Source organism: Cucurbita pepo, chromosome LG06 (genome assembly GCF_002806865.2).
Source record: "Cucurbita pepo subsp. pepo cultivar mu-cu-16 chromosome LG06, ASM280686v2, whole genome shotgun sequence".
NCBI classification, from domain to species: Eukaryota; Viridiplantae; Streptophyta; class Magnoliopsida; order Cucurbitales; family Cucurbitaceae; genus Cucurbita; species Cucurbita pepo.
The window spans coordinates 1,663,161-1,686,614 of NC_036643.1; the positions used below are offsets into that span (position 1 = coordinate 1,663,161).

The window sequence follows — 23,454 nt, forward strand, 5'->3', positions numbered from 1 at the left end:
ACTTTGTTCGAGGGTTTCATAGGCCTCAGGAGAGTGTACTTTGATAGAGATGAGGATTGTTGAGAGGGAGTGAGTTCCACATTGGCTAATTTAGAGCTATAAGGACGAGATTAGCTGTTCTTAGACACGTTTCTTTTTATTTAGTTTCGAGGTATTACTTTTACTACTTATTCGGGTTCGGATTTGGCCACTAACCCTCCAACTAAAACCTTTTTATTGTCAAAGAAGTAAGTGGTGACATTGTTTAGTGGAGCATGAAGGACAGCAAATTGTAAAGAAGCAATATTTGTGGGAACAATCCAAAGTCAATTTAGTACAAACATTCAAAGTCAACGAATCCCGACCAAAATATCCATTAAAAAAAACAGTAATAAATAATAAATAATATATTTAAAGTTGACCTTTTGGACCATTTGTTTGGTGGGCTAAGCCCAAATAATGTACCTTACCCGCCCAATAGCCCATTTCCTTTTTATCATATTTTTTAGGTTAACCATTAAAAAATATTTTTATAAATATTATAAAATATTTCCGAATTTTAATTCCGTGAGTTGGAAGTTTCAAGAAGCACGGGAAGCTTCTAAAAATTTCATTCTAATGGTTCATATCCGTATATCATCTTGTCCCGCCCTCTTTCTCTCCTGCTCCTCTTTAATCGGAACAATTTCTTCGCTTTGATCGTAACAATGGCTACTAGAAGAGTTTCCAAGCTCACCTCATCGGCTTTAGCAACTGCTAAAGCGTACAGGATTTCTTGTTCTCCCTCGGTTTCCTCTCGTTGGCCTGCGTCTTGGCGTTGTTCATCTTCTCTCGTCGGTAACTCCTTTGCTCCCTTTTCTGTGCACAATTTTTTCTGCTCCAGACAAGTTAATGGTGGTGCCATGGCGTCGGCCAAGTATTTGGCTACGATTTTCACTCGAAATTTCCACTCTACGCCTCCTTCTAATTACTCTGCTACAGCTTCCTCTCAGGTTTGATTTTGCGATTTTTGAATTTCGGCATTGATTGAAAGTGAAAAAAATAAGATACCTAATTAATTGTTTATCATCCACCTATCTATCTGCTTGTTTATTTGTAAATCAATCTCTTTCTAGTCTGTTTTAGCTTTTCTGTTGCTGTAAGTATCGCAAAATTTTATACACAAAGAGAGCAAATCAACACACCTTCAACTTCGCTCATTGATTTCTTTGTTCGATTATCTAGTTTAGGAGTGTTTTCAAACTTAATCGAAGTTTTGAAAATTGAAAAATGGAAATCACTGTCAATTCAAAATGTTTCCGTTTTGACGAGGAAATCATTCATGAGAGATACTTGAAATCTAGTAGGGAACTCTTTTTTTTTTCCATCCATTTTTATGATCAATTAGAAAATGTCAATGTATTAACAGTTGATGAATGTTCTTTTTAAGCAGATAAATCCGACAGATTTCACTGAGATGGCATGGGAAGGCATAGTTGGTGCAGTTGATACTGCACGGATGAATAAGCAACAAGTTGTGGAGAGTGAGCATTTAATGAAAGCTCTTCTTGAACAGAAGGATGGTTTGGCAAGAAGAATATTTTCGAAGGCCGGACTCGACAATTCGTCAGTTTTGCAGGCTACAGTTGATTTTATATCTCAACAACCAAAGGTACATCTAGATTATACAGATGTACCTATTTTCTAAGTTAAAAAACAATTCATAATCATGTATCTTATAACAGGTAATGGGCGAAACTAGTGGTCCAATAATAGGCACACATCTTGGTTTGATCCTTGACAATGCTCGAAAATATAAAAAAGAAATGGGAGACGATTTTCTATCTGTGGAACATTTTGTGTTAGCCTTCCATTCAGATAAGAGATTTGGGCAGCAACTGTTTAAGAATTTGCAACTAAGTGAAAAAGATTTGAAGGATGCTGTTCAGGCTGTTCGTGGAAATCAGAGGGTGACCGATCAAAGTAAAAATTCAAGTTGAACGTCGTTTGTCACATATTTCGCGTTCTATTTGTTTGTTCATTCTTTTCATTTAATTGTATCTTTATCTTTTCTTTTGAACAAAGATCCTGAAGGAAAATTTGAGGCTCTTGACAAGTATGGGACTGACTTAACTGAATTTGCTAGACGCGGTAAGCTCGATCCCGTTATAGGTAGAGATGATGAAATACGACGATGCATTCAAATTCTATCAAGGAGAACAAAAAACAATCCCGTGATCATTGGTGAGCCCGGTGTTGGAAAAACTGCGATCGCTGAAGGGTATGTTACTGCCTTATTGGATTTATTTTAGGCTATTGTCTGGCGAATTTCCTGCTCCATATTAAATAGGCGATTTCATTGTTTTGCATCTCAAGAAACCTGTGTTTTGAGTTGGTTTATTGATATGGTAATTGAATTCTTCTTCTTGCAGATTAGCTCAACGAATTGTGCGCGGTGATGTTCCAGAACCATTGTTGAATAGAAAGGTTACTTATTTAACCAATATTAGAACTCATGTTTAATTCTATTCATATAAATTTTCTATAAAGTTTGTGCTCCATGTCTCACTATGGCTGCTCGAAGTTCTCTCGGGGCCAATTGTGCTCGAGTATAGAATAACTGATGTACTTTAGATGTCGCTTCATTATTTATTTTTCTTTTGATTGCATTTGTAGTTGATATCTCTGGACATGGGTTCACTGGTTGCTGGTGCGAAATACCGTGGGGATTTCGAGGAAAGATTGAAGGCTGTGCTAAAGGAAGTCACTGCTTCAAATGGGCAAATTATCTTGTTCATAGATGAGATTCATACAGTTGTTGGTGCAGGTTTTTTCTTGTTTCTATTGAACTTCAAGCATTTCTTTTCTGATACATTTGACCAATCTATTTATGATTGTCCTTTATATATCTCATTATTGTGTTTATGAAGCTGTCGTTGTGATGTCGATGGTCAGATCTTGAATTCTCATAGTTGGCTAATGATTTTCATGCAGGAGCTACTGGTGGTGCAATGGATGCTGGCAACCTCTTGAAACCGATGCTTGGTCGCGGCGAACTACGATGCATCGGTGCAACTACATTGAAGGAGTATAGAAAATACATTGAGAAAGATGCTGCGCTTGAACGTAGATTTCAACAAGTGTTTTGTGGCCAACCATCTGTTGAAGATACGATCTCTATTCTTCGAGGGTTACGTGAGCGATATGAGCTACATCATGGTGTAAAGATATCTGATAGTGCACTTGTTTCAGCAGCAGTTCTAGCAGACAGATACATCACTGAACGGTTTTTGCCTGACAAAGGTTACTAAAATTTTAACACTAAGTTTGGTTTATGAACGAAAAACCAACCAAAGCCTTCATATTTTTTTATGGATGGTTTGATTGCTTTTTAAATTAGGATACACAATTTACTAGAAAGATAGTTAAAATTCTTGCGCTGTTCCCTTGAGTTCATGAAGGTCAATTTTCTTTGCAGCCATTGATCTTGTTGATGAAGCTGCTGCAAAGTTGAAGATGGAGATTACTTCTAAGCCTACCGAGTTGGACGAGATTGATAGAGCGGTCTTGAAGTTGGAGATGGAGAAGCTCTCCTTAAAAAACGACACGGATAAAGCCAGCAAAGAAAGGTTAAGCAAATTAGAGCAAGATCTGAGCTCACTTAAACAAAAGCAGAAAGAATTGACTGAACAATGGGATCGAGAGAAGTCTTTCATGACTCGTATACGATCGATCAAGGAAGAGGTAGTTTTAAATTACTTAAATTTGATGTGCATTTCCATACCAAGTTCTTTTCTAATCCCTCCTAAGTTTCAATGACCTTATTGTGTCGAGGATTGTTGGGAGAGAGTCTCACATTGGCTAATTTATCAGAGTCATGCCCTTAACTTAGTTATGTCAATAGAATCCTCAAATATTGAACAAAGAAGTTGTGAGCCTTGAAGGTGTAGTCAAAAGAGACTAAAGTATCGAACAAAGGTTGTACTTTGTTCGAGGGCTCTAGAGAAAGGAGACGAGTCTTGATTAAGGGGAGGCTGTTCAAGGACTACATAGGCCTCAGGGGAGGCTCTATGGTGTACTTTGGTCGAGGGGAGGATTGTTGGGAGGAAGTCCCACATTGACTATTTAGGGAATGATCGTGGGTTTATAAGTAAAGAATACATCTCCATTTGTATGAGGCCTTTTGGGGAAGCCCAAAGCAAAGCCACGAGAGCTTATTTTCAAAGTGGACAATATCATATCCGTGATTTCTAACCAATTGTTTTTAATTTAGAAAATTATGGTCAGTTCCAACGGTGTCTTTTTTCATTGGTAGATTGATAGAGTTAACCTTGAGATGGAAGCAGCTGAAAGAGAATTTGATTTGAATCGTGCTGCTGAGCTCAAGTATGGAACTCTAATATCCCTTAACCGCCAATTAGAAGAGGCTGAAAACAATCTTCAAGACTTTCGAAAGTCCGGAATTTCTTTGCTTCGTGAGGAGGTCACAGATCTTGATATTGCAGAGATTGTAAGCAAATGGACTGGCATACCATTGGCCAACCTCCAACAATCCGAAAGAGATAAACTGGTTTCACTTGAACAAGTCCTCCATCAAAGGATAGTTGGTCAAGATATTGCAGTAAAATCAGTTGCAGATGCCATTCGACGTTCGAGAGCAGGACTCTCCGACCCCAACCGACCCATAGCCAGCTTCATGTTTATGGGTCCGACTGGTGTCGGAAAAACCGAGCTTGCAAAAGCTTTGGCTGGATATCTTTTCAACACTGAAAATGCTCTTGTTAGGATTGATATGAGTGAATACATGGAGAAACATGCAGTTTCTCGTTTGGTAGGGGCACCACCTGGCTACGTCGGGTACGAAGAAGGCGGTCAGTTGACTGAAGTTATTCGCCGAAGACCCTACTCTGTGGTACTTTTTGATGAGATTGAAAAGGCACATCATGACGTCTTCAACATTTTGCTTCAATTGCTGGATGATGGAAGAATAACTGATTCTCAGGGCCGAACCGTTAGTTTCACGAACTGCGTCATGATAATGACGTCGAATATTGGTTCTCACTACATCCTTGAAACTCTTAGTAATACAACAGATAGTAAAGATGCAGTCTATGACTTGATGAAAAAACAAGTTATAGGATTGGCAAGGCAAACTTTTCGACCTGAATTTATGAACCGTATAGATGAATATATCGTCTTCCAGCCTTTGGATGCCACCCAAATATGCAAGATTGTTGAGATACAGGTAATTTCTACACTTTGGTTTTTGTTACGTCGAGTTAGATTTAGTTTTAGCGTATGGTTTTTGTGTTCGTGTTTCAGATCGAACGGTTACGTGATAGACTTAAACAGAAGAACATTAATCTCCATTATACCAAAGAAGCTCTTGAGCTTTTAGGGACGTTGGGATTTGACCCCAATTATGGAGCAAGGCCAGTTAAGAGAGTAATACAACAACTAGTAGAAAACGAGATTGCAATGCTAGTTTTGAGAGGCGACTTTCAAGAAGATGACTCGATCATTCTCGACGTCGATAGATCGTCGTTTGCCAAGGACTTGCCTCCCCAAAAGAGACTGTGCATCAAGAAGATAGATAGCGATTCTAACTCGGAGGCTATGGTTGCCCACGACTGATTTCAGGTACAAACTATGTATGTAGGTGATAGTTTGGTTTTTGTTGATTTCTTTATATTATAAGAAACTGTTTAGAAATTGCAATAATGATTTTGTGTGAATGAAAATAATATGTTTGGAGCTCAGAATTTTGAAATTTTTGGGTCGTAAAAAATAAACGTCAATACCGACATTAAGCTAGTAACCATATGTTTCTCACTTGATCTCTCGTCTCCGCTAATGATATCTTACTAGATGTGATAGTGAAGTAAGTCAGTCATGCGAAAAAGAGTTCGGTATTGAGAACGTCTAGAGAGTAATGTAAAAACCGTCTCCGTTGTCTTGAATAATATGTCTATGATCGTCATTTCCGCACCAAAACATGAATGGTTGCTTCTCAAGAACATATCAACCATGAAATCCATCCATTTTGGCAAACAATTGTGAATTGTTATGATCAAAGACTGTGTAAGGTACATGAAATGAATCCCTCTTTGGGTATCATTTTATTCGTTAGTTTAAATAAGATTTAGTGTATGATTCTTGAGCAGCAAAATGCAGGCAATCAACAACCAGACGTTGATATGAGTGTCCTTTGCTAGGGACGGATGGCCACATTGTCCTTTGCTTTCAGATATTTTATGAAAGTTTGGTGGGAAACTGTCTTATTGTGGTTGGTGCTGGCAACACACCGACGCAAAATTTGACCAACTTTACATACTTTGCTGACATCTTGTTCGTTAATCTCGTAATCTCTCAAAAGTAAGATTACTTTCACTTTTCATACTTAGAAGTAAAATTACTACATGTCAAGCTGGTTTAATTTTAAAGGTTTTATGATACAACCACGAAAAAGAAAGATATATATGTTGATATAGATAGTAACTCATCGTTAGCAGATATTGTTTGTTTTAATTTGTTATGTATCGTCATCAGCCTTACAGATTTATAACATGTCTGTTAGGGGGAGGTTTTCACACTCCTATAGGATCTTACAATTTCTTTAAGTATTTTTTAACCATCATATCTTCCTAATCACTTCATTTAGATGTGGTCTAAATCCTTTCATGTACTCTTCTATTACTTGGGCGTCTTTTGAAATGAACGAGGTATTTTGTAACTGTTTGTTCAAATTCAATATCTTTATTTACAATGTTGTTAAATTAAGGAAATGAAAAAGGGAGACTGTAACGACCCAGATCCACCGCTAGTAGATATTGTCCTTTAGGACTTTCCCTTGAGGTTTTAAAATGCATCTACTAGGAGAAGGTTTCCACACCAAACCACACCCTCATATAAATGGTGGTTTGTTCTCCTCTTCAACTAATGTGGGACATCAGAGAGACATTATGGAAATTGGTTAGAGTTTCTATCGAATAGAGTTATGTAATGAAATACGAACCTAATAAGCTATTTATAAAGTAAATTAAATAATTCATTTAGCAAAGTCAAATACTTTGGTCTAAATGAAAGAATAGCATTGGGCGTTGTCACATCCCGCAGCCAAGCAGTATACTATTGAGGAATGGGAGTCACATTAATATTTATAAGTATGGGTTTAAATTATTTTTCAATCGTGTTTAATATTTATTACAATTTTGTATTTAGAAAAAATTCAGATGTGAACATCTTATAAATAATAATAATAATAATATAATATTTTAATAAAAAATTACTAAAAATAATTATTTAAGGTTATAGAAAGAAAATTTTAATCGTGTTTTTTTCCAATATTTTAAATTATTAATTTTTTAAAAGTTTATTAAACACAAAATTAAAAATTTAAAAATTAATTAAACTTATTACATAGTTTTAAAACGATTTTTATTGAATATGTTAGCAAAATTAGTATATAATAAAATTTTATATTATTAAATTTGTGTTTTAAAAAATTTATAAAAACTAATTGAATTATTACATAAAATAAAAATAAAAGTTTTAAAAAATTAGTAAAGTTTTTTTAAAGTTTGACAAAATTGAAAATTTAAATATTTATTAAACATTTTTGTAATAAATAGTCAGAAAATAAAAAGAAATTAAATTAGTTTAAAAATATGAAAATGTTGGCCGATTTTAAAATTTTAAATGAAATTGATTTTTTTTAAATATAAAGTATATAAAAAATTGAATAATAATTATAAAAATAATTGAATATAAAGAAGGGTAGAGTGGAAAGTAAGCCATCGTTTTTGCCGCTAAACTTAAACACTCGCTCTGCTTTTGAGTTTGTAGTGTGAAGCTCTGTGAAACTAAACGAAAACTTCCTTTTCCAAGAGATTGAAGAACAGAGCGAAATCGAATCAATGATGAATCGCCATTTTCTTCTTCTTGCACCGGAGATTCCTCGTGCTGTTCTTTTCCCTGCAATTTAGTTTCCAAAGCCGTTTGCAGTTTCCGATATGGCTAAGTGTCAAAGAAACGACGTTGGATCTGTAGTTTTTGACCGAGTCTCCACTTCCACTGCCGCCGCCGGCCATTTCCGTCTCTGTACTTCCTTCTCCACTGCTTCATTCCGTAGGAAATTTTTTGATGCTGTAAGTTGTGGTGGAAGTTCACGCTATCGCTATCACCACGACGGCGATGGTACTGTTTCCTCGGCGATTAGGTCGATGTCCGAGATTGTGAAGGAACAGGAGGAAGTGAGACCGAAACGGTCCAATGCCAAGTCGGAGAAGCTATTCGATCTTCTTAGACTGGAGTCGTCGCCGGAAGCGGAGCCGGAGTCAAAGAAGAAGGAGGAGGTGCTGGAAGAGTTCAAATGCGTAGTGAAAAAATTGCAGGATGAAAATTTGGCGGAGAGGAGAACGGCTGCGAGTCGAGTAAGGTTGCTTGCAAAAGAGGATGCAGAAGCGAGAGGAATGCTCGCAATGCTGGGAGCCATTCCGCCGCTAGTTGAAATGCTTGATTTGGAAGACGATGAATCTAAGATCGCCTCGCTCTATGCATTGCTCAATCTTGGAATTGGAAACGATTTGTAGGTTTTTTTCCTTCCAATCCTTCGACTATGAATTGTTTTTTCTTGCTTTCTGTTCTCTCTGTTTGCTTGTTCTTGACATGGTTTATTACTTAATTCGCATTTTTTGGTATCAGTTGTTTTTTTCGTAATCTCTATTTGTTCTTCATTTTGCGTTAGGTTTGTGATCCTCCCGTTTTCCTTTTTTTTTTTTTTTTTTTTTTTTTTTTTTTTTTTTTTTTTTTNTTGTTGTTGCACCGATTTTTTTTTTTTTGTTTTATTGCTTTCTATTCCAATTCCAAGTTCTATTAATTTCTGATTCCATTGTGCTCTTTTTTCCAGTGATTGATATGTCTATGTCCTTGTTTTGTCTCTACCTCACCACACTTCCAACCCCTCCCTCCCTCTCAAAACGAGACAGAAAAAATGAAAAGGAAGGATGGTGAAATTATATGAAATGTCCTGAAGGCATTGGGTAGTTGGGTCCTCTTTTATTTACTCACTATTCTAATTCCTTTTCGCTACCAGAAATAATGGGAAGATACAGCAACGATTAAAAATGGGTTACAATTATAAAAATAAAAATTATAATATTACTCACCCTGCTTGAACTTCATATGTAAATTTGTGCATTGAACTAAAACGAAAATTTCAACCTGTGACTATCATTTTAGAGATCCCTATTTTGGTCCGTCTAGAAATTTTTATTCTTGCCACATGATGATCCCTTTTTTTCTGTCCAATTTACGTGCATTGATTGATATATTTATTTCCGGAGTTATTAGTTCTTCGGATTTTGGTTAATTTTTCACTCTGTTTTCAGGAACAAGGCGGCCATTGTTAAAGCGGGTACTGTACACAAAATGCTTAAGTTGATCGAATCTGATAATTCCCCAAATCCATCTGTTTCAGAAGCCATCGTTGCGAATTTCCTCGGCTTGAGTGCATTAGATACCAACAAACTGGTAATTGGGTCATCGGGTGCAATTCCATTCTTGGTAAAGAACTTACACGACCCAGATCATAAAAGTAGTTCACAAGTCAAGCAAGACGCTCTACGTGCGCTTTATAACCTCTCTATTTTCCCCTCAAATGTTCCATTTATCTTAGAAACTAAGTTGATCCCATTTCTTCTAAACGCGTTGGGAGACATGGAAGTAAGTGAAAGAGCCCTCTCAATTCTAAGCAATGTGGTATCAACCCCAGAAGGTCGAAAGGCCATAAGCACTTTCCCTAATTCATTTCCAATACTGATTGATGTCTTGAATTGGGCTGATTCTCCTGGCAGTCAAGAGAAAGCATCCTACATTTTGATGGTTATGGCGCACAAATCTTACCGTGATAAACAGGCAATGATTGAAGCTGGGATTTCATCAGCTTTGTTGGAACTAACTCTTTTGGGCAGTACATTGGCTCAGAAGAGGGCCTCTAGGATTTTGGAGTGTTTGAGGGTTGATAAAGGAAAACAAATCCCTGATCATTTTGGGGGAAATTCTTCTGCTCCAATTTGTGGTTCCTCTTCATCTTCTTTTACTAATCCAATTCTAGGTTCTGCTGAAGGTTTGGAAGGATTGGATGATTTGGTGAGTGAAGAGAAGAAGGCTGTGAAGCAATTGGTGCGGCAGAGTTTGCAAAACAACATGAGGAGAATTGTGAAGAGAGCCAATTTGCCTCAGGATTTTGTGCCTTCTGATCATTTCAAGTCGCTCACGTCAAGCTCCACTTCAAAGAGCTTGCCATTTTGAATGCTCAACTACAGGGAGTCGTGGTGTTATTGAAGATTCTCAAGTTAGTCTCCCTTCATAAATCCATCTATATTGTGTATCTTGATTTTTTTCTTTAACCTTGGTGGTTGATCAATTGGCCTTTATTGTTTATCATAAAGTTAAAATATTACAAATATATTAAAGATTTGTTTGGTAGATTGGGTCAAATATATGTTAGTTCCTATTGTATTTTTGCAATTTAATCCCTCTATTTCAATTGAGTCTCTTTTAACCCTTATAGATAACTTAATGTGTAACAATCCAAGTCACCACTAGCACAATCTTAGCCACCCCTAACAGATATTGTCTGTTTTAATATGTTATGTATTGCGTTAACTTCACAGTTTTAAACCGCGTCTGCTAGGGAGAGGTTTCCACACCCCTACGAAGAATGTTCGTTCCCCTTTCCAACCAATGTGGGATCTCACAATCCATCCCATTGGGGAGCCCGTGTCCTCGCTGGCACACCGCCCAGTGTTGAGCTCTTATATCGTTGTAACAACTCAAACCCTGTTGTCCGCTTTGGCTTGTTACGTATCACTATTAGCCTCATGATTCGTTTCCCTCTTCAACGAATGTGGGATCTCACGTAAAGCCACCTAAAAAACAAAAATCTTAAAGTCACCTAAAGCCAAGCATAATTCAATTGATAGTTACCATTTGCCCTCCCGAAAGTCGATGTTCGATTCTCCACGGGACAATTGTGAAGTTAAAAAGAAAAATCTTTTAGATTATGAAATCCAAAATCCAAGTGAAGAACAAGATTTGATAACCAAAAGTAATGGGATCCACGAAATCCCACAGTCGAATCAGCAGTAGTTCGTACCATAGGATCTGGAAACCTCTGTGGATGAGTTAGTGATAGAAAATAATGGAAGGCTTCGAGATCCAAGTATTGTAATAAATTACTGGTACCCTTTGTCTCTGATGCAGGACCCTATAGAATTTAATATTTACACGCCACATATTTCTGTCTCAAACACTGTCGGTCATCTTTTTCTTTTCCTTTTTCCTCCTAGAAAGAAGGAAACCAGAGAAAGATATTGTTCTATTTTAGTGTGTTCCTCTTTGAAATTGGAAGGCGTTGTTCAAACTGTGACTGCCTCACTGCCGATTCTTGTCTCCGAATCTTTTACTTTTATGATTTCATAACATGTGGCTCTCTAATATTTTACTCTCTGCAGTTCTTTGGATCTCTAAAACTGCAATGGATAGACTTTACTTCTTGCAATTAACCGCATCAACGTGGGTTTGTCTTCTTCTGCTCTGTTTATATTTGAATATATGGTTAAATTATAACTTTTAAGTATGTAAAGTTTAGGGTTGTATTGATTTAGCTTCTAATTTTGAAGTGTTTGAATAGGTATCTGAGCTAAACCCTCGATTTTATTTCTGATTGACTAGAGAGTGAACATGATGTTGACTTTAAAGATTAGGGTTGGTGAAATCTATAGTATATTATTGACTCACTTTGTTCTATTCAACACTGAATACAAAAATACAAAAGTTTTCGTCCAATTTTAAAAGTTTAGGGACTAAACTTTAACGGCTTAAATCTACCGTTAACAGATATTATCCTTTTTAGATTTTTCCTTCGGGTTTCTCTTCATGGAAAACGTGTGCTAGAAAGTGGTTTCCACAACACTATAAAGAACACTATAAAGAAAGAACTGAGCTCACTCCACGAGGTAGATGAAGGCATTTATGGCTTTAAATTTACTTCACCTGCGGACTGCCATGTATTTTGTAATTCAATGCTCTTCCATTTCCTACTCTCTACTGCTTTTAAGGCTTCTGTTGACTGATCTTTCTTTTGTTGCTTTTTTTATGGCATTAAGTATCTATAAGTAGAGCCCATATCCATCTCTACAAAGCATGTCTATCAATCAAAACTTCAAAATCATTAGGAACAGATTGAAATTGTCCCAAAATCATTTTCGTTCACTATTAGCCTCCCAAAGCATGATGATAGTTCAATTTTCAGTCTCTACAATCCAAAAATGAAATAAAATAAGATGCAGTTTGGTTTGTAAATTATTGTGCGGGCTGAGGAGAGAACATGGATACTGCAAATGTAGTATTATTAAAACAGTGCTTCTTTTAATGCAATGAGGGGCTGTTTTTATTGAATTTGAAGCCTACAACTGCCAACATATTTAAAGTTGGTCTGCGAAAAAGCTTCATTCTTTCTTTTCCTTATAACTTTAGCTATTACAGGTCTTCAGCACATAATGAAGTGCAGGCTTTTCCCAAAGGCTTGAGTATATATTTTACTCGCACACTGGAATTTCTTGGTGTTGAAGTCAAAAGTAGATGGGATTTGCAATAATATGAGAAGTTGGGGTATATCTCTAAAGTTAAAGTAGTTTTGATGAAAAATGGTTGACTATACCTTCATTGTAAGACCATGTATATTTTCTCACACCACCACCACGCTCATATTTTGCTTCGCTTTAGGATTTTATTTTTCTTTTCTTCTTTGACGTTTTATTCTCTGCTCCCGAAAGAGTCTAGATTGCTCAGCAATGGTCGTGCATTATTGTAGCTAACGCTTTAAGTGTCCTATTTGGAGAGTACATTTGCAAGAATAAAACTCAAAAGAATTGGTGAATCTTAAGAGGGGGTTATGGCAAAATCAGTAAACGCTACAAACTTAAAGAATAAGTGAAATACTAGTTAAAAAAAAGAATCATTTAAAAGATAAATGAAATGAAGTAAATAAAAAATTAGAATTCATTTCCAAGGTAAATTTTGCCATTGAAAACTTTTTTCAAATAATATTAAATTTTGTCCTTTTTTCTAGTGACATGATCAAAGCCGTTGATCGTAAGCTATGTCTTCCATCACAATCTTGAATGAAACTATTCATAGAATCGTGTGTCATGTGAAGCTATGTCTTCCATCACAATCTTGAATGAAACTATTCATAGAATCGTGTGTCATGTGAAACGTAGATCATCGCCATTTTTAACCGAGACTCAGGTTAAGCTCCATCTCGAAACCTTGTAGGATTAGGAGTAAAACATCCCGAGGTTGACACATCTCGTTGGGCATGGAGAAACATTGAGAACCAAAATATCATTTATTTCATCTTTTAAATTTTTTTATATTATTCTTTTTTTCTCTATTTTCAGAGGATAAGGCTCTCAAACTTATTGTTGTAATGAGGCTTGGGAGGAAGATAATCATGTTGATGATATCAATCCATTTGGTCACTAGGTGCATTAAGATGAAGGTTGGTCCTACTGGTGGCAATAATAAATCTACCGTAATTGGAATTAGTGACGACCTCGATTCACGTTATATTGTTGCAGGGAAAACAAAAGTAGCTATGGTCGTTCTATAAAAACTTAAGAACAACGTTATACAACCTTATATAACCTATAGAACAGATCCTGTTGAAGTAAGGTCGTGACTTCATCGACCGTTCTTAAGTTTTCTTAAGTTAAATAATCAACTCAACGGTAAAAATTTTTTAAAAATTTATCAATATTTCAAAAACCTAGTAACCTAATCTTGAAAGTTAAATACACGGTTACCTCTACTTTGACTCCGTAACAGGGAGGTAAACACCTTCCGCGGCCAGCCAGACATTGTCAGCTCGCTTTTCCCGGACTCCACAGACCTGCCAAGGTATAAAGAAAATGGTTACGAAATTGTCACTTACAAATAACTAAGCATACCATGTTTACATTTTCTGGTTTATTGAGATTTGTTGCTCATAGTTCTCACCTCCTGCTGCCCTCCGGCTGTGCGGCTGTACTTCTTGTTATGACTATGTAGGTAGCCACCCGTATCGACGTGCTGAAGCCGAACCCTCTGTTCTTGCTTCCATGTCTTCCCGCTCCCTTCAATCACAAGCCTGTACAACTTTGCAGGTGAGAAGCAACTAATACATATGAATCAAGATGCGTAATTGTACATTTTTTAAAAGTAAATGGTTCCTCACTTCCAGTAATCACCAGTGTCGGAGTTCGAATCATCGCCAAAGCAACTAACCTGCACCAAGGAGTCTGGAATCATTAGCAAGCATAGAAAGCATAATTAGATTTAGGAATCATTAGCAAGCATGGAGAGTTGGAAACCATGGCCATAATTTGGAAGCAAAATCCTCATATCCCTTAACCACCAATAGCAGAAGAAAATCCTCATGTCCACTAATAGAAATGGTGATTTTGTAATTGTCAGTGGATACTCATTGCACGAACTGACGTTTTGTAAGAAGAAGAAAGGAAATGAATTGTCTTTTACAATATTACGGTCAACAATCCAAACTTGGTTTATTTGAGATATTCAATAACAGAAATCTAGCGCAGGCAAACATTTCTAATAGCGGAATAAAATTGCTCAACCAACACAATCTTTGGAGTTTGTGAATGCCAGAAATTTGGTATATGTTCATCTAAATGAACTAAACATTCCGTGGATAAGTTCATATGCTAGAAAAGTTCGTGCAAGTAAAAAAAAAATGAATAAGAAACAATATCAAGCATGCTCTAACCGCCCAAATCCACCACTAGCATATATTGTCCTCTTTGGGATTTCCCTTTCGGGCTTCCCCTCAAGGCTTTAAAATGCTAGGGGAAGGTTTCCACACCCTTATAACTAGTATTTTGTTCTCCTCCTCAACTAATGTGCACGGTCCATATAGCTTCCTTTTGGTAACTAATAACTGAATTTTAAGTAATATAATCCCAAGTTCCACTATATGCAAACAATATTGGCTCGATGAATGCTCTTGAACAATGGCAGAGTTGAATTTTTTTTATGATTTCAATCATCATGAAGTCAACACCAGCAACTAACAAAATTCAACACGAGAGGAACATCAAAGCAGCCAGCAGACAACGCAAAGTGTTGCAATGCAATGGACATATGATCATGAGATTATCCAATAAAAAAAATTTGTTAAATATGAATGTGATTCAATGACCTCTAGATTTCCCGATATTGGGGATGCATGCAAGTGGCTGTGAAGCCATTTCCTTGTTCCCATGTGTTGCAATCTGATAATTGTCCCACTTTTAATGGGGTCGCCCTGTTTCGCTGATGTCCCAAGTTCAGGTCTTACTATCTGCCAATGATAGACTCATTACAATTGCAAACCAGATAACAACATTTGTTCCACACGGAAATGTGAAAAGAGTAAGAACTCAAAAGGGGAGAGATTTACCCAGTAGCTATTGGCATCATCAACATTTGGATACCCGGTGACCGACTGTTGCCCACTTCCAGAACCATAAGGCACGTCATGGGAATGCAAACGGAATTTAGTTTTCTCGTGCATTAGCTTTAGAACTGTTCCATAAGTAATCTGTCCTCAACAAAAACACCAATCAACATCACGATTCCAATCGTAGGATTCAGTTGCTCAATTATGAAATTACTGAATAGTAAACCAAAATCTGCTTAAGAGATAGATTCATGCACAAGATTGAAGAGATTATGCGATTTCCATCGAATTATCTAACTGCGTTTGATCAGATTCCTTCAACTTCATGCTTATAAGATAATTTCGAATTCCGTTTAATTTGATCAGTTCTAAGACAAGCAGAGAGTTTCCAGAAAGAAAATTCAAATCTTCTTAAGAGATGGCTTCACGTGTGTTTTACAGTAAATGAATACGAGGTTGAAAAGTTCAATGGATTTTCAATGTACGATCCACCAGTGTTTAAGTGAGTTTCTTTCATCTTTTATGGTCCTAAGTTCGGATCAAATCAAAACTGTCCACTTCCTCACACGTAAATCATAACATTACCTAATTCATTTCATTTGATCGTTTCTTCGTCAATAATCTATCTATATCAGAGAATCCAGCGCGAATGGCTCAAATGCGAACTCGAACAAAGCACATAAACAAGGTAAACAGATTCAAACCTCAACGCCCTCGGAGGACGCAGCAGATGCGGACGACGGGGAGCCCTGGTGAAGATCGAGACCGAGGAAGAGCAAAAGCGCAAGAGAGAAGAAACCGATGGCCATAACGAAAAGCAAGGCAATGAACCAGTTACGCTGCCAGAAAGGCAAATCGGGATGCGACGGCGAAACTCTCTCTCTGTAGACGATCCTCGTCGGCGCTGACGGCGGAGTAGAAGCGGAAGCCGATTGTTTTCTCCGAGACAGACCTGAGGATCCTGACGAAGCCACGGTTGATCGGAAGAATTCGCCAAAACCCGACGGCGATTTTGCGATTTCACTTCTGAGTTCTACCGGTAGAACTGAGAATTGGATTTAAAGAAATAGTCCAATTTGTTTTTTTGTTTATGAAGTCGCGGAAATTAGAGTGAATTTGGGATTTCGGCGTGGTTTGGATGACACGTAAGAATACTGAGTCTGAACTAATCCGAACTGTACACGTGTCATTCAATGAGGTGGCTGCTTTTTTATTGGATGCAAGGAGTCTTTCTCTGGTAAACTGGGTCCACACAACACGTGTCGTTCAGTGTTAAATTATAATTTTTAATCTCTATTTTTTTAATCCAAAGTTTTTTTTTTATTTTAATTTTTTTATTAATGTACCTTCTTACTTTTAATNTTTTAATTTTATTTATGTGATTTAGTATTTCCAATTTAATGGATTAAAAATTTGAAACTTGCACCTTTTATTTTATTAGAAAAAATCAATAATGAATTTATTAAAAAAATTATAAAAATTAAATTAAAAATTGAAATTATATTTGATAACAATCTTATTTTTTATTTTTTAAATTTGTGTTTGTTTGTCAAATAAAAAATATTTATATATATATAAAAAAAACAAACGAGTGAGAGTTAAGCACGAGACCCTAAAAATCAATCGAGTCCAACTAAGAGTATAGAATAACCGAGTGAGAGTTTTCTCAGTGCGGGAGCGAATTTATGAAGCTAACGAGAAACATCTGAATCCAACAAATGTACGACTCGGATAATTATGTCAATCCAAAGCATCGCTTAACCCAATAACAAACACGATCGTTTATTTATAACTAACGATTAATGCACTAAGTGTAAAACGTGCGATATGGACAAATCTAGAAGTTGATATGGACATCTCTCAACTCGAGAACAAACGTGATCAGACGTTATCGATTATTTACAATTAACTACTATACATATATTACTTCCATGTATAACGGTGAGATCTCACGTAGATTAGAAACGAGAATGAAACATTTTTTATAAAGGTGTGAAAACCTCTCCCTAATAGATGCGTTTTAAAACTTTGAGACTGACGGCGATAAGTAATGTGCCAAAGCGGACAATATCTACTAGCGATGGCTTGGGCTATTACAAATGATATTAGAGCTAGACACGGAGCAGTGTGCCAGCAGGACGTTGGCCCTTAAGGGGGTGGATTGTGAGATCCCACATCGGTTGGAGAGGGGAGCGAAGCATTCCTTATCAGGGTGTGGAAACCTCTGCTTAATAGACATGTTTTAAGATTGTAAGGCTGATGGCGATACGTAACGGGTCAAAGCAGACAATATCTGTTAGCGGTGGGCTTGAGCCATTACAAATGTTATCAGAGCCAGACACTAAGCAATGTGCCAGTATGGACGCTAGGACTTGGGCTGTTACAAATGGTATCAGAGCCGGACACTGAGCAGTGTGGCTTGAGCTGTTACAAATGGTATCAGAGCTAGACACTCATCGGTGTGCCTGAGGCTTGGGCGGTTACAAATGGTATCAAAGCCAGACACTGAACGGTGTACCAACTAGAATGTTGAGGCTTTGACTATTACAAATGGTATCAAAGCCAGACACCGGGAAATATGCTAGTGAGGACTCTGGCCCCCAAGGAAGATGGATTGTGAGATCCCACGTCGGTTGGAGAAGGGAACGAAACATTCCAAACATTTCTTAAAAGGGTGTGGAAACCTCTCTCTAATAGACGCGACGGACCAAAGCAGATAATATCTACTAGTGGTGGGCTTGAACTATTACACTTACTAAGAAACTCGAGTACATAATATGTACTTGAGTAATTCAGTTTGATTAAGGTTAATGTGATAGTAATTACACTAAAGATAGGCATTAATTGTTTAATGCATGCATTAAGCTTTAAGAATTAGGGTATAATGGAGGCAACACCCTTTCTCTTCCACTTAGCCTTCCCGACAGTTTCCAAACCCAAAAACAAAAGATGGATATACCTTTTCTAAAGCTCCTCCACCACTCATATTAATTCCACTAAACAAATGTCTGGTCGGTTTGGCTTATTGTTATTAATCAACAAATTATGATGACAACCCTCAAAAACCCTATTCATCGTCTTTTTTGATGAATCATCTTCATTTTGTCTTCATTTTGTCACATTTTGTCTTCATTTTGTCACATTTTGTCTTCATTTTGTCTTCATTTTGTCTTCATTTTGTCATCTAGGTGTACCGTAAAAATGAACTTTTTTACATAATTCATCGGAATAAACCTAAAAGTTTTCATCTTCTTCGAAAATATCAACAAATCATCTTCATTTGATCATATGGGTGTGCGTAAAAATGAACATTTTTTTACATATAATTCATCGGAATAAGCCAAAAAGTTATCATCTTCTACGAAAATACTAACGAATCATCTTCATTTTGTCGGTGGATGTGCGTAAAAATGAACTTTTTTTACATATAATTCTCCGGAATAAACCAAAAACTTATCATCTTCTTCCAAAATACCAATGAATCCTCTTCATTTTATCATGTGGGTGTGCGTAAAAACGAACTTTTTACGTATAATTCACCTGAATAAACCAAAAGTTCTCATCTTTTTATAGAATACCAACGAATTATCTTCATTTTATCATGTGGGTGTATGTAAAAACGAACTTTTTAAGCATAATTCACCGGAATAAACCAAAAGTTCTTATCTTTTTATAGAATACCAACGAATTATCTTCATTTTGTCATGTGGGTGTGTGTAAAAATGAACTTTTTACGTATAATTCACCCGAATAAACCATAAAGTTCGAGCAAACTAGTCTTCCATCTACCAAATGGGTATGTGTAAAGCCATTAATTTGCTTGCTTAGCTGCATATAAACACAAGAAATTGTTGATTATATATAGTGATTTGGCATAGAATAGGGGAAGTGGAGGGTGTGGAATCTTAGGCAAAACAATACATTATGAGCCAATAGAAGATTGAAGCAAAAGATTGGGGAATTATTATCATTAGGTAAAGAGCAGAATATAAGGCTAAGTGTTGCCAAAGTTGGAGACATCAATTAGACAAAATCACTCTGCTTTCTTTCTTTCTTCTCTACCAATATTTTATGCATTATGTGCCCATCCAACCTGTTTTTCCAGCGTACTAAAGTGCACGTTTACATTTTGGTCCCTGAACTTTCATAAATTTAATGATTTAGTCTCTAAACTTTAACTTATAACCGCATTATTCTAATGCATTGTGTTTTTAATGATTCGAATACAATTTATAGGTTAACATGTCGATAACGAAGCTCGATATTAATAAGACATTATTAACCCTATACTCGAAATTCTACTTATCAAAGGTTCAAATCTCTCTATTCTCACGAAAGGGTATATGACGGATAAGTAAAAACTATACAAACCCTAGAATTCCTGGTCGTTGACATATAAAACCTACGTTTTACGTATTACGTACATGTATTCTTATAAAGTTGGATTCATTAACCCTAAACCCTAAATTCTCCGTATCGAATACTCAAATCTTTCTATTCCCACGGAAAAGTATTTGACGGATAAGTAAAAGCTATATAAACCCTAGAATTCCTAGTCGTTGACGTATACAACTTACATTGTCAGTTGGATTTATTAACCCTAAACCCTAAATTCTACCGATTAAAAATGCAAATCTTTCTATACAAACCCTAGAATTCCAGGTCGTTGACATACGTAACCTACTTTTTACATTTATTACAAAATTGGATTTAGTAACCGTAAACCCTAAACTCTACCGATCAAAGATTCAAATCCCTCTATTCTCACGAAAAAAGTATTTAACGGACGAGTAAAAGCTATACAAACCCTAGAATTCTTAGCCGTTGATATATACAACCTACTTTTTACGTATTATATACATTTATTCGGAATAGGTGTATAGATATCATTAATAAAATAAAAAAAAATAAAAAAAAGAATTTTATAATTGTTAATTACCAACGATAACGTAGCACCTAAGTTAATGAAAAGAATTCACAAATTAAATTACAAGTTTAGGGGAAACCCCAAACTCCTTATAATTACCCAACAAACTCCTCTTCTCTTCTCCACACACAAAGACAAAGCCCTTCAAATAAAACAGCACCATAAATGGCCACTCCCCATGTTTCTCTGACACAGTCTCTCGCTGTCTTCCCCAAAACCTTAAACCCCTCGAAACTTTTGGAGCTCTCAAATTTAGACAGGCAGTGTCCTTTACATATGTACCTTATTTTCTTCTACAATCCTTCTTCTATTTACACTAACTCATCACTTGATTCAGTGTTCACCAAACTGAAGATTGGTCTAGAAGAAACGTTGTCGGTCTGGTCCCCGGCGGCTGGTCGGTTGGAGCCGAACCCGGCGGATGGCAAGCTGAACCTCCGGTGTGACAACCGCGGTGCGATTCTAGCTCAGGCGGTCACGGATGTGAAGATATCAGAACTTGGGGATCTCTCAAATTATAATGAGTTCTTTGAGGAGTTGGTTCATAAACCTGCTTTGGATGGGGATTTTTGTGAGTTCCCTTTGGTTGTGGCTCAGGTGAGAGGCTGTTTAAATTTTTTGTTGTTAAATTTTACCTTAAAAACATGGTTTTTATTGGTCAGATTTTATTGTATGGGACAAAGAGACAAAGAGACAACCTTTGGATTACACAATGAACACATTCCACAGTCTGTAAAGGCCAATTATTTTTAATAATATTGCATTAAAAATTTAGGCTAAATTAATAAAAACACCAAATCTTTTGTAGTTTGGAAAAAAAAAAGTTTCAAAATATTTTTACGGTTAGTTTTGAATGGAAACGTTAGTATTTTGTTTCAAAAATACGTTTGAATCTTACAAAAAAAATGTTTTATTAATACTCTTATATCTTTTAAAGCGTTAGTGCCGGCTCATTCTTCAACAGGCATACGGTCAAAATCCTGGTATCCTCCTACTGTTGTGAAAATTTGTAATGTATTTTTGAAATATGGTACTGACGGTTTGATTCATATATTAAAAGCAGGTGACAAGATTTGGGTGTGGAGGATACTCCATTGGAACTGGAATAAGCCATTCATTATTCGATGGACCAGCTGCATACGAGTTTCTAAGTGCATGGGCGACAAAGTCAGCCATTTTCAAGGACGACAAGGAGCAATATGGGGTTGAGTTGCAGAAGCCCGTGCATGAGAGGGGGAGGCTTTTGATGGGAAGCGTCCCGAATCGGTGCTCGGGGAAGCGATCGGCAGCTGGGTCGGGAGCGGGGGCGGTGGCAATCGATCATTTGTACAAGTTGATAATGCAAAGTGCCATGGGGAATGAGGAAATGGAGAAAAAGGAGTATGGTTGTAGAACACTTCGAGTGAGCAGAGGGATGATTGAGACGTTGAAGAAGAAGGCTTTTGGGGAAAATGGTGGCTTTCCTTGTTCTTCATTTGATGTTATTGCTGCTCATCTATGGAAGGTACTTCTAACTTATTTTCAAAACTAGTGGGAAAGTTCCTACAAACTAAGGTTTTTAAAACATGTCTGTCACGGAAAGGTTTTCACACTTTTATAAAAAATGTTTCGTTCTTTTCTTCAACCAACGTGGGATCTCACGATCTACCCCTTTGAGGCTCAGCGTCCTTGCTGACATACTGTCTCATGTCCACCCCCTTCGTGGCCCAGCGTCCTTGCTGACACACTGTCTCATGTCCACCCCTTTCGGGGCCCAACGTCTTTGCTGGCACACTGCCTCGTGTCCACCTCCCTTCGGAGCTCAGCCTCCACGCTGGCACATCGCCCAGTGTCTGGTTCTGATACCATTTATAACAACTCAAGCCCCCGCTAGCAAATATTGTCTTACTTTTTCCCTTTCAGGCTTCTTCTCAATGTTTTTAAAACAGCTATGCTAGGTAGAGGTTTTCACACCCTTACGAAGAATGTTTCGTTCTCCTCCTCAACCGATGTGGGATCTCACAATCCGCTCCAAGGCACACCGCCTTGTGTCCACCCCCTTCGGGGCTCAACCTCCACGCTTTAAAAACAGCTATGCTAGGGAGAGGTTTTCACACCCTTATGAAAAGTGTTTCATTCTCCTCCTCAACCGATGTGGGATCTCACAATCCGCTCCAAGGCACACCGCCTTGTGTCCATCCCCTTCGGGGCTCAACCCCCACGCTGGCACATCGCTTGGTGTCTAGTTTTGATACCATTTATAACAGTCCAAGCTCACTGTTAGTCAATATTGTCCTATTTGAGTTTTCCCTCAAGGTTTTTAAGACGCGTCTGTCAATGAGAGATTTCCACACCCTTACGGAGAATGCTTCATTCTCCTCCTCAATCATTGTCCACCGTAAGTTATTCTCAAATTGATTGCGGAGGGTATCATTTGAAGTTAATTAATGTGTGTTTGCATGGATTTGTTGTCATTTGGAATTAATTTAGGCAAATTGGTTGGAGATTTTGATGTCTATTATTGTGAGTACAGGCAAGGACCAAGGCTCTGTCTGTAAGCAAAGAAAAGATGGTGTGCTTACAATTCGCAGTGGACGCCAGGAACAAGCTGAAGCCTCCTCTGCCCAAAGGCTTCAGCGGCAACTCCTTTGTGCTCGCTTCTGTGGCCTTACCTGCAAAACAATTAGAGGAAGAAAGCTACAAAACAATAATCGAGATGATTCGAGACGCCAAGTCTCAGGTCGACGACGACTATGTCAATGCATACCAACTCGGCCTTGATGGCCCTCAAGCTACACTTCCTCCTCTCAAGGAGCTCACTGTCATATCAGATTGGACCAGAATGCCATTCCATAAGATTGAGTTCTTACATGGAGAAGCCGCCTATGCATCTCCTTTGAAGCCACCGATCCTCGACGTCGCTTACTTTCTGCAGAACCCCACAGATAGCCAAGCGATCGATGTTCGGGTCACTTTGCTCTCGCAAACTCTTGATGCTTTTTCAACCTACTTTTTGACTAGCATGCAGTAAGCTTCACAAAGTTTGAATAGCATAAGGGTTTGTTCATTACCATGAAGAACAATG

General features: G+C 37.3%; 4 protein-coding genes across 6 annotated transcripts; 3 read left to right on the forward strand and 1 right to left on the reverse strand.

Annotated features, from left to right (window-relative positions):
• Window positions 1-556: 556 nt before the first annotated feature.
• Window positions 557-5,728, forward strand: LOC111796729 (chaperone protein ClpB3, mitochondrial). The gene is made up of 10 exons (XM_023679473.1): window positions 557-971; window positions 1,412-1,630; window positions 1,704-1,941; window positions 2,044-2,239; window positions 2,391-2,445; window positions 2,635-2,785; window positions 2,953-3,261; window positions 3,437-3,702; window positions 4,274-5,203; window positions 5,281-5,728. The coding sequence occupies exons 1-10, from the start codon at window positions 687-689 to the stop codon at window positions 5,590-5,592; spliced, it is 2,961 nt and encodes a 986-aa protein (XP_023535241.1). The 5' UTR covers window positions 557-686; the 3' UTR covers window positions 5,593-5,728.
• Window positions 5,729-7,970: 2,242 nt separating this feature from the next.
• Window positions 7,971-12,901, forward strand: LOC111796730 (U-box domain-containing protein 12-like). 3 transcript variants are annotated; one of them, XR_002815409.1, is made up of 4 exons: window positions 7,971-8,545; window positions 9,348-10,312; window positions 11,475-11,539; window positions 12,508-12,901. XR_002815409.1 is itself a non-coding variant. In XM_023679474.1 (3 exons), the coding sequence occupies exons 1-2, from the start codon at window positions 7,971-7,973 to the stop codon at window positions 10,267-10,269; spliced, it is 1,497 nt and encodes a 498-aa protein (XP_023535242.1). In that variant the 3' UTR covers window positions 10,270-10,312; window positions 11,475-12,901. The 3 variants fall into 3 exon arrangements, 1 of the variants encoding a protein (XP_023535242.1); XR_002815410.1 differs by having other exon boundaries at window positions 11,475-11,535; XM_023679474.1 differs by having other exon boundaries at window positions 11,475-12,901.
• A 699-nt stretch (window positions 12,902-13,600) lies between these two features.
• Window positions 13,601-16,548, reverse strand: LOC111796731 (stromal cell-derived factor 2-like protein). Its single transcript, XM_023679475.1, has 6 exons — window positions 16,168-16,548; window positions 15,464-15,604; window positions 15,224-15,364; window positions 14,240-14,289; window positions 14,023-14,152; window positions 13,601-13,915 (listed from the first exon to the last, which is right to left on the reverse strand). Exons 1-6 carry the CDS (start codon window positions 16,270-16,272, stop codon window positions 13,832-13,834), a joined length of 651 nt encoding a protein of 216 aa, XP_023535243.1. The 5' UTR covers window positions 16,273-16,548; the 3' UTR covers window positions 13,601-13,831.
• Window positions 16,549-20,555: 4,007 nt separating this feature from the next.
• LOC111797228 (brassinosteroid-related acyltransferase 1-like) lies at window positions 20,556-23,400 on the forward strand. The gene is made up of 3 exons (XM_023680178.1): window positions 20,556-20,987; window positions 21,454-21,894; window positions 22,903-23,400. Exons 1-3 carry the CDS (start codon window positions 20,556-20,558, stop codon window positions 23,398-23,400), a joined length of 1,371 nt encoding a protein of 456 aa, XP_023535946.1.
• The last annotated feature ends 54 nt before the right edge of the window (window positions 23,401-23,454 follow it).

Bases quoted from the DNA above. Each gene is read 5' to 3' on its own strand.
- LOC111797228 (XM_023680178.1), top strand. From the start codon at position 20,556: ATGGCCACTCCCCATGTTTCTCTGACACAGTCTCTCGCTGTCTTCCCC. The intron at 20,988-21,453 runs GTGAGAGGCTGT...TATTAAAAGCAG, and splicing joins TCCCTTTGGTTGTGGCTCAG to GTGACAAGATTTGGGTGTGG. The intron at 21,895-22,902 runs GTACTTCTAACT...TTGTGAGTACAG, and splicing joins TTGCTGCTCATCTATGGAAG to GCAAGGACCAAGGCTCTGTC.
- LOC111796731 (XM_023679475.1), bottom strand. From the start codon at position 16,272: ATGGCCATCGGTTTCTTCTCTCTTGCGCTTTTGCTCTTCCTCGGTCTC. The intron at 15,605-16,167 runs GTTTGAATCTGT...TGTTGAGGACAG, and splicing joins CGTCCTCCGAGGGCGTTGAG to ATTACTTATGGAACAGTTCT. The intron at 13,916-14,022 runs GTGAGAACTATG...ATACCTTGGCAG, and splicing joins CAGCCGGAGGGCAGCAGGAG to GTCTGTGGAGTCCGGGAAAA.
- LOC111796729 (XM_023679473.1), top strand. From the start codon at position 687: ATGGCTACTAGAAGAGTTTCCAAGCTCACCTCATCGGCTTTAGCAACT. The intron at 1,942-2,043 runs GTAAAAATTCAA...TTTTGAACAAAG, and splicing joins TCAGAGGGTGACCGATCAAA to ATCCTGAAGGAAAATTTGAG. The intron at 2,240-2,390 runs GTATGTTACTGC...TTCTTCTTGCAG, and splicing joins AAAACTGCGATCGCTGAAGG to ATTAGCTCAACGAATTGTGC.
- LOC111796730 (XM_023679474.1), top strand. From the start codon at position 7,971: ATGGCTAAGTGTCAAAGAAACGACGTTGGATCTGTAGTTTTTGACCGA. The intron at 8,546-9,347 runs GTAGGTTTTTTT...CTCTGTTTTCAG, and splicing joins CTTGGAATTGGAAACGATTT to GAACAAGGCGGCCATTGTTA.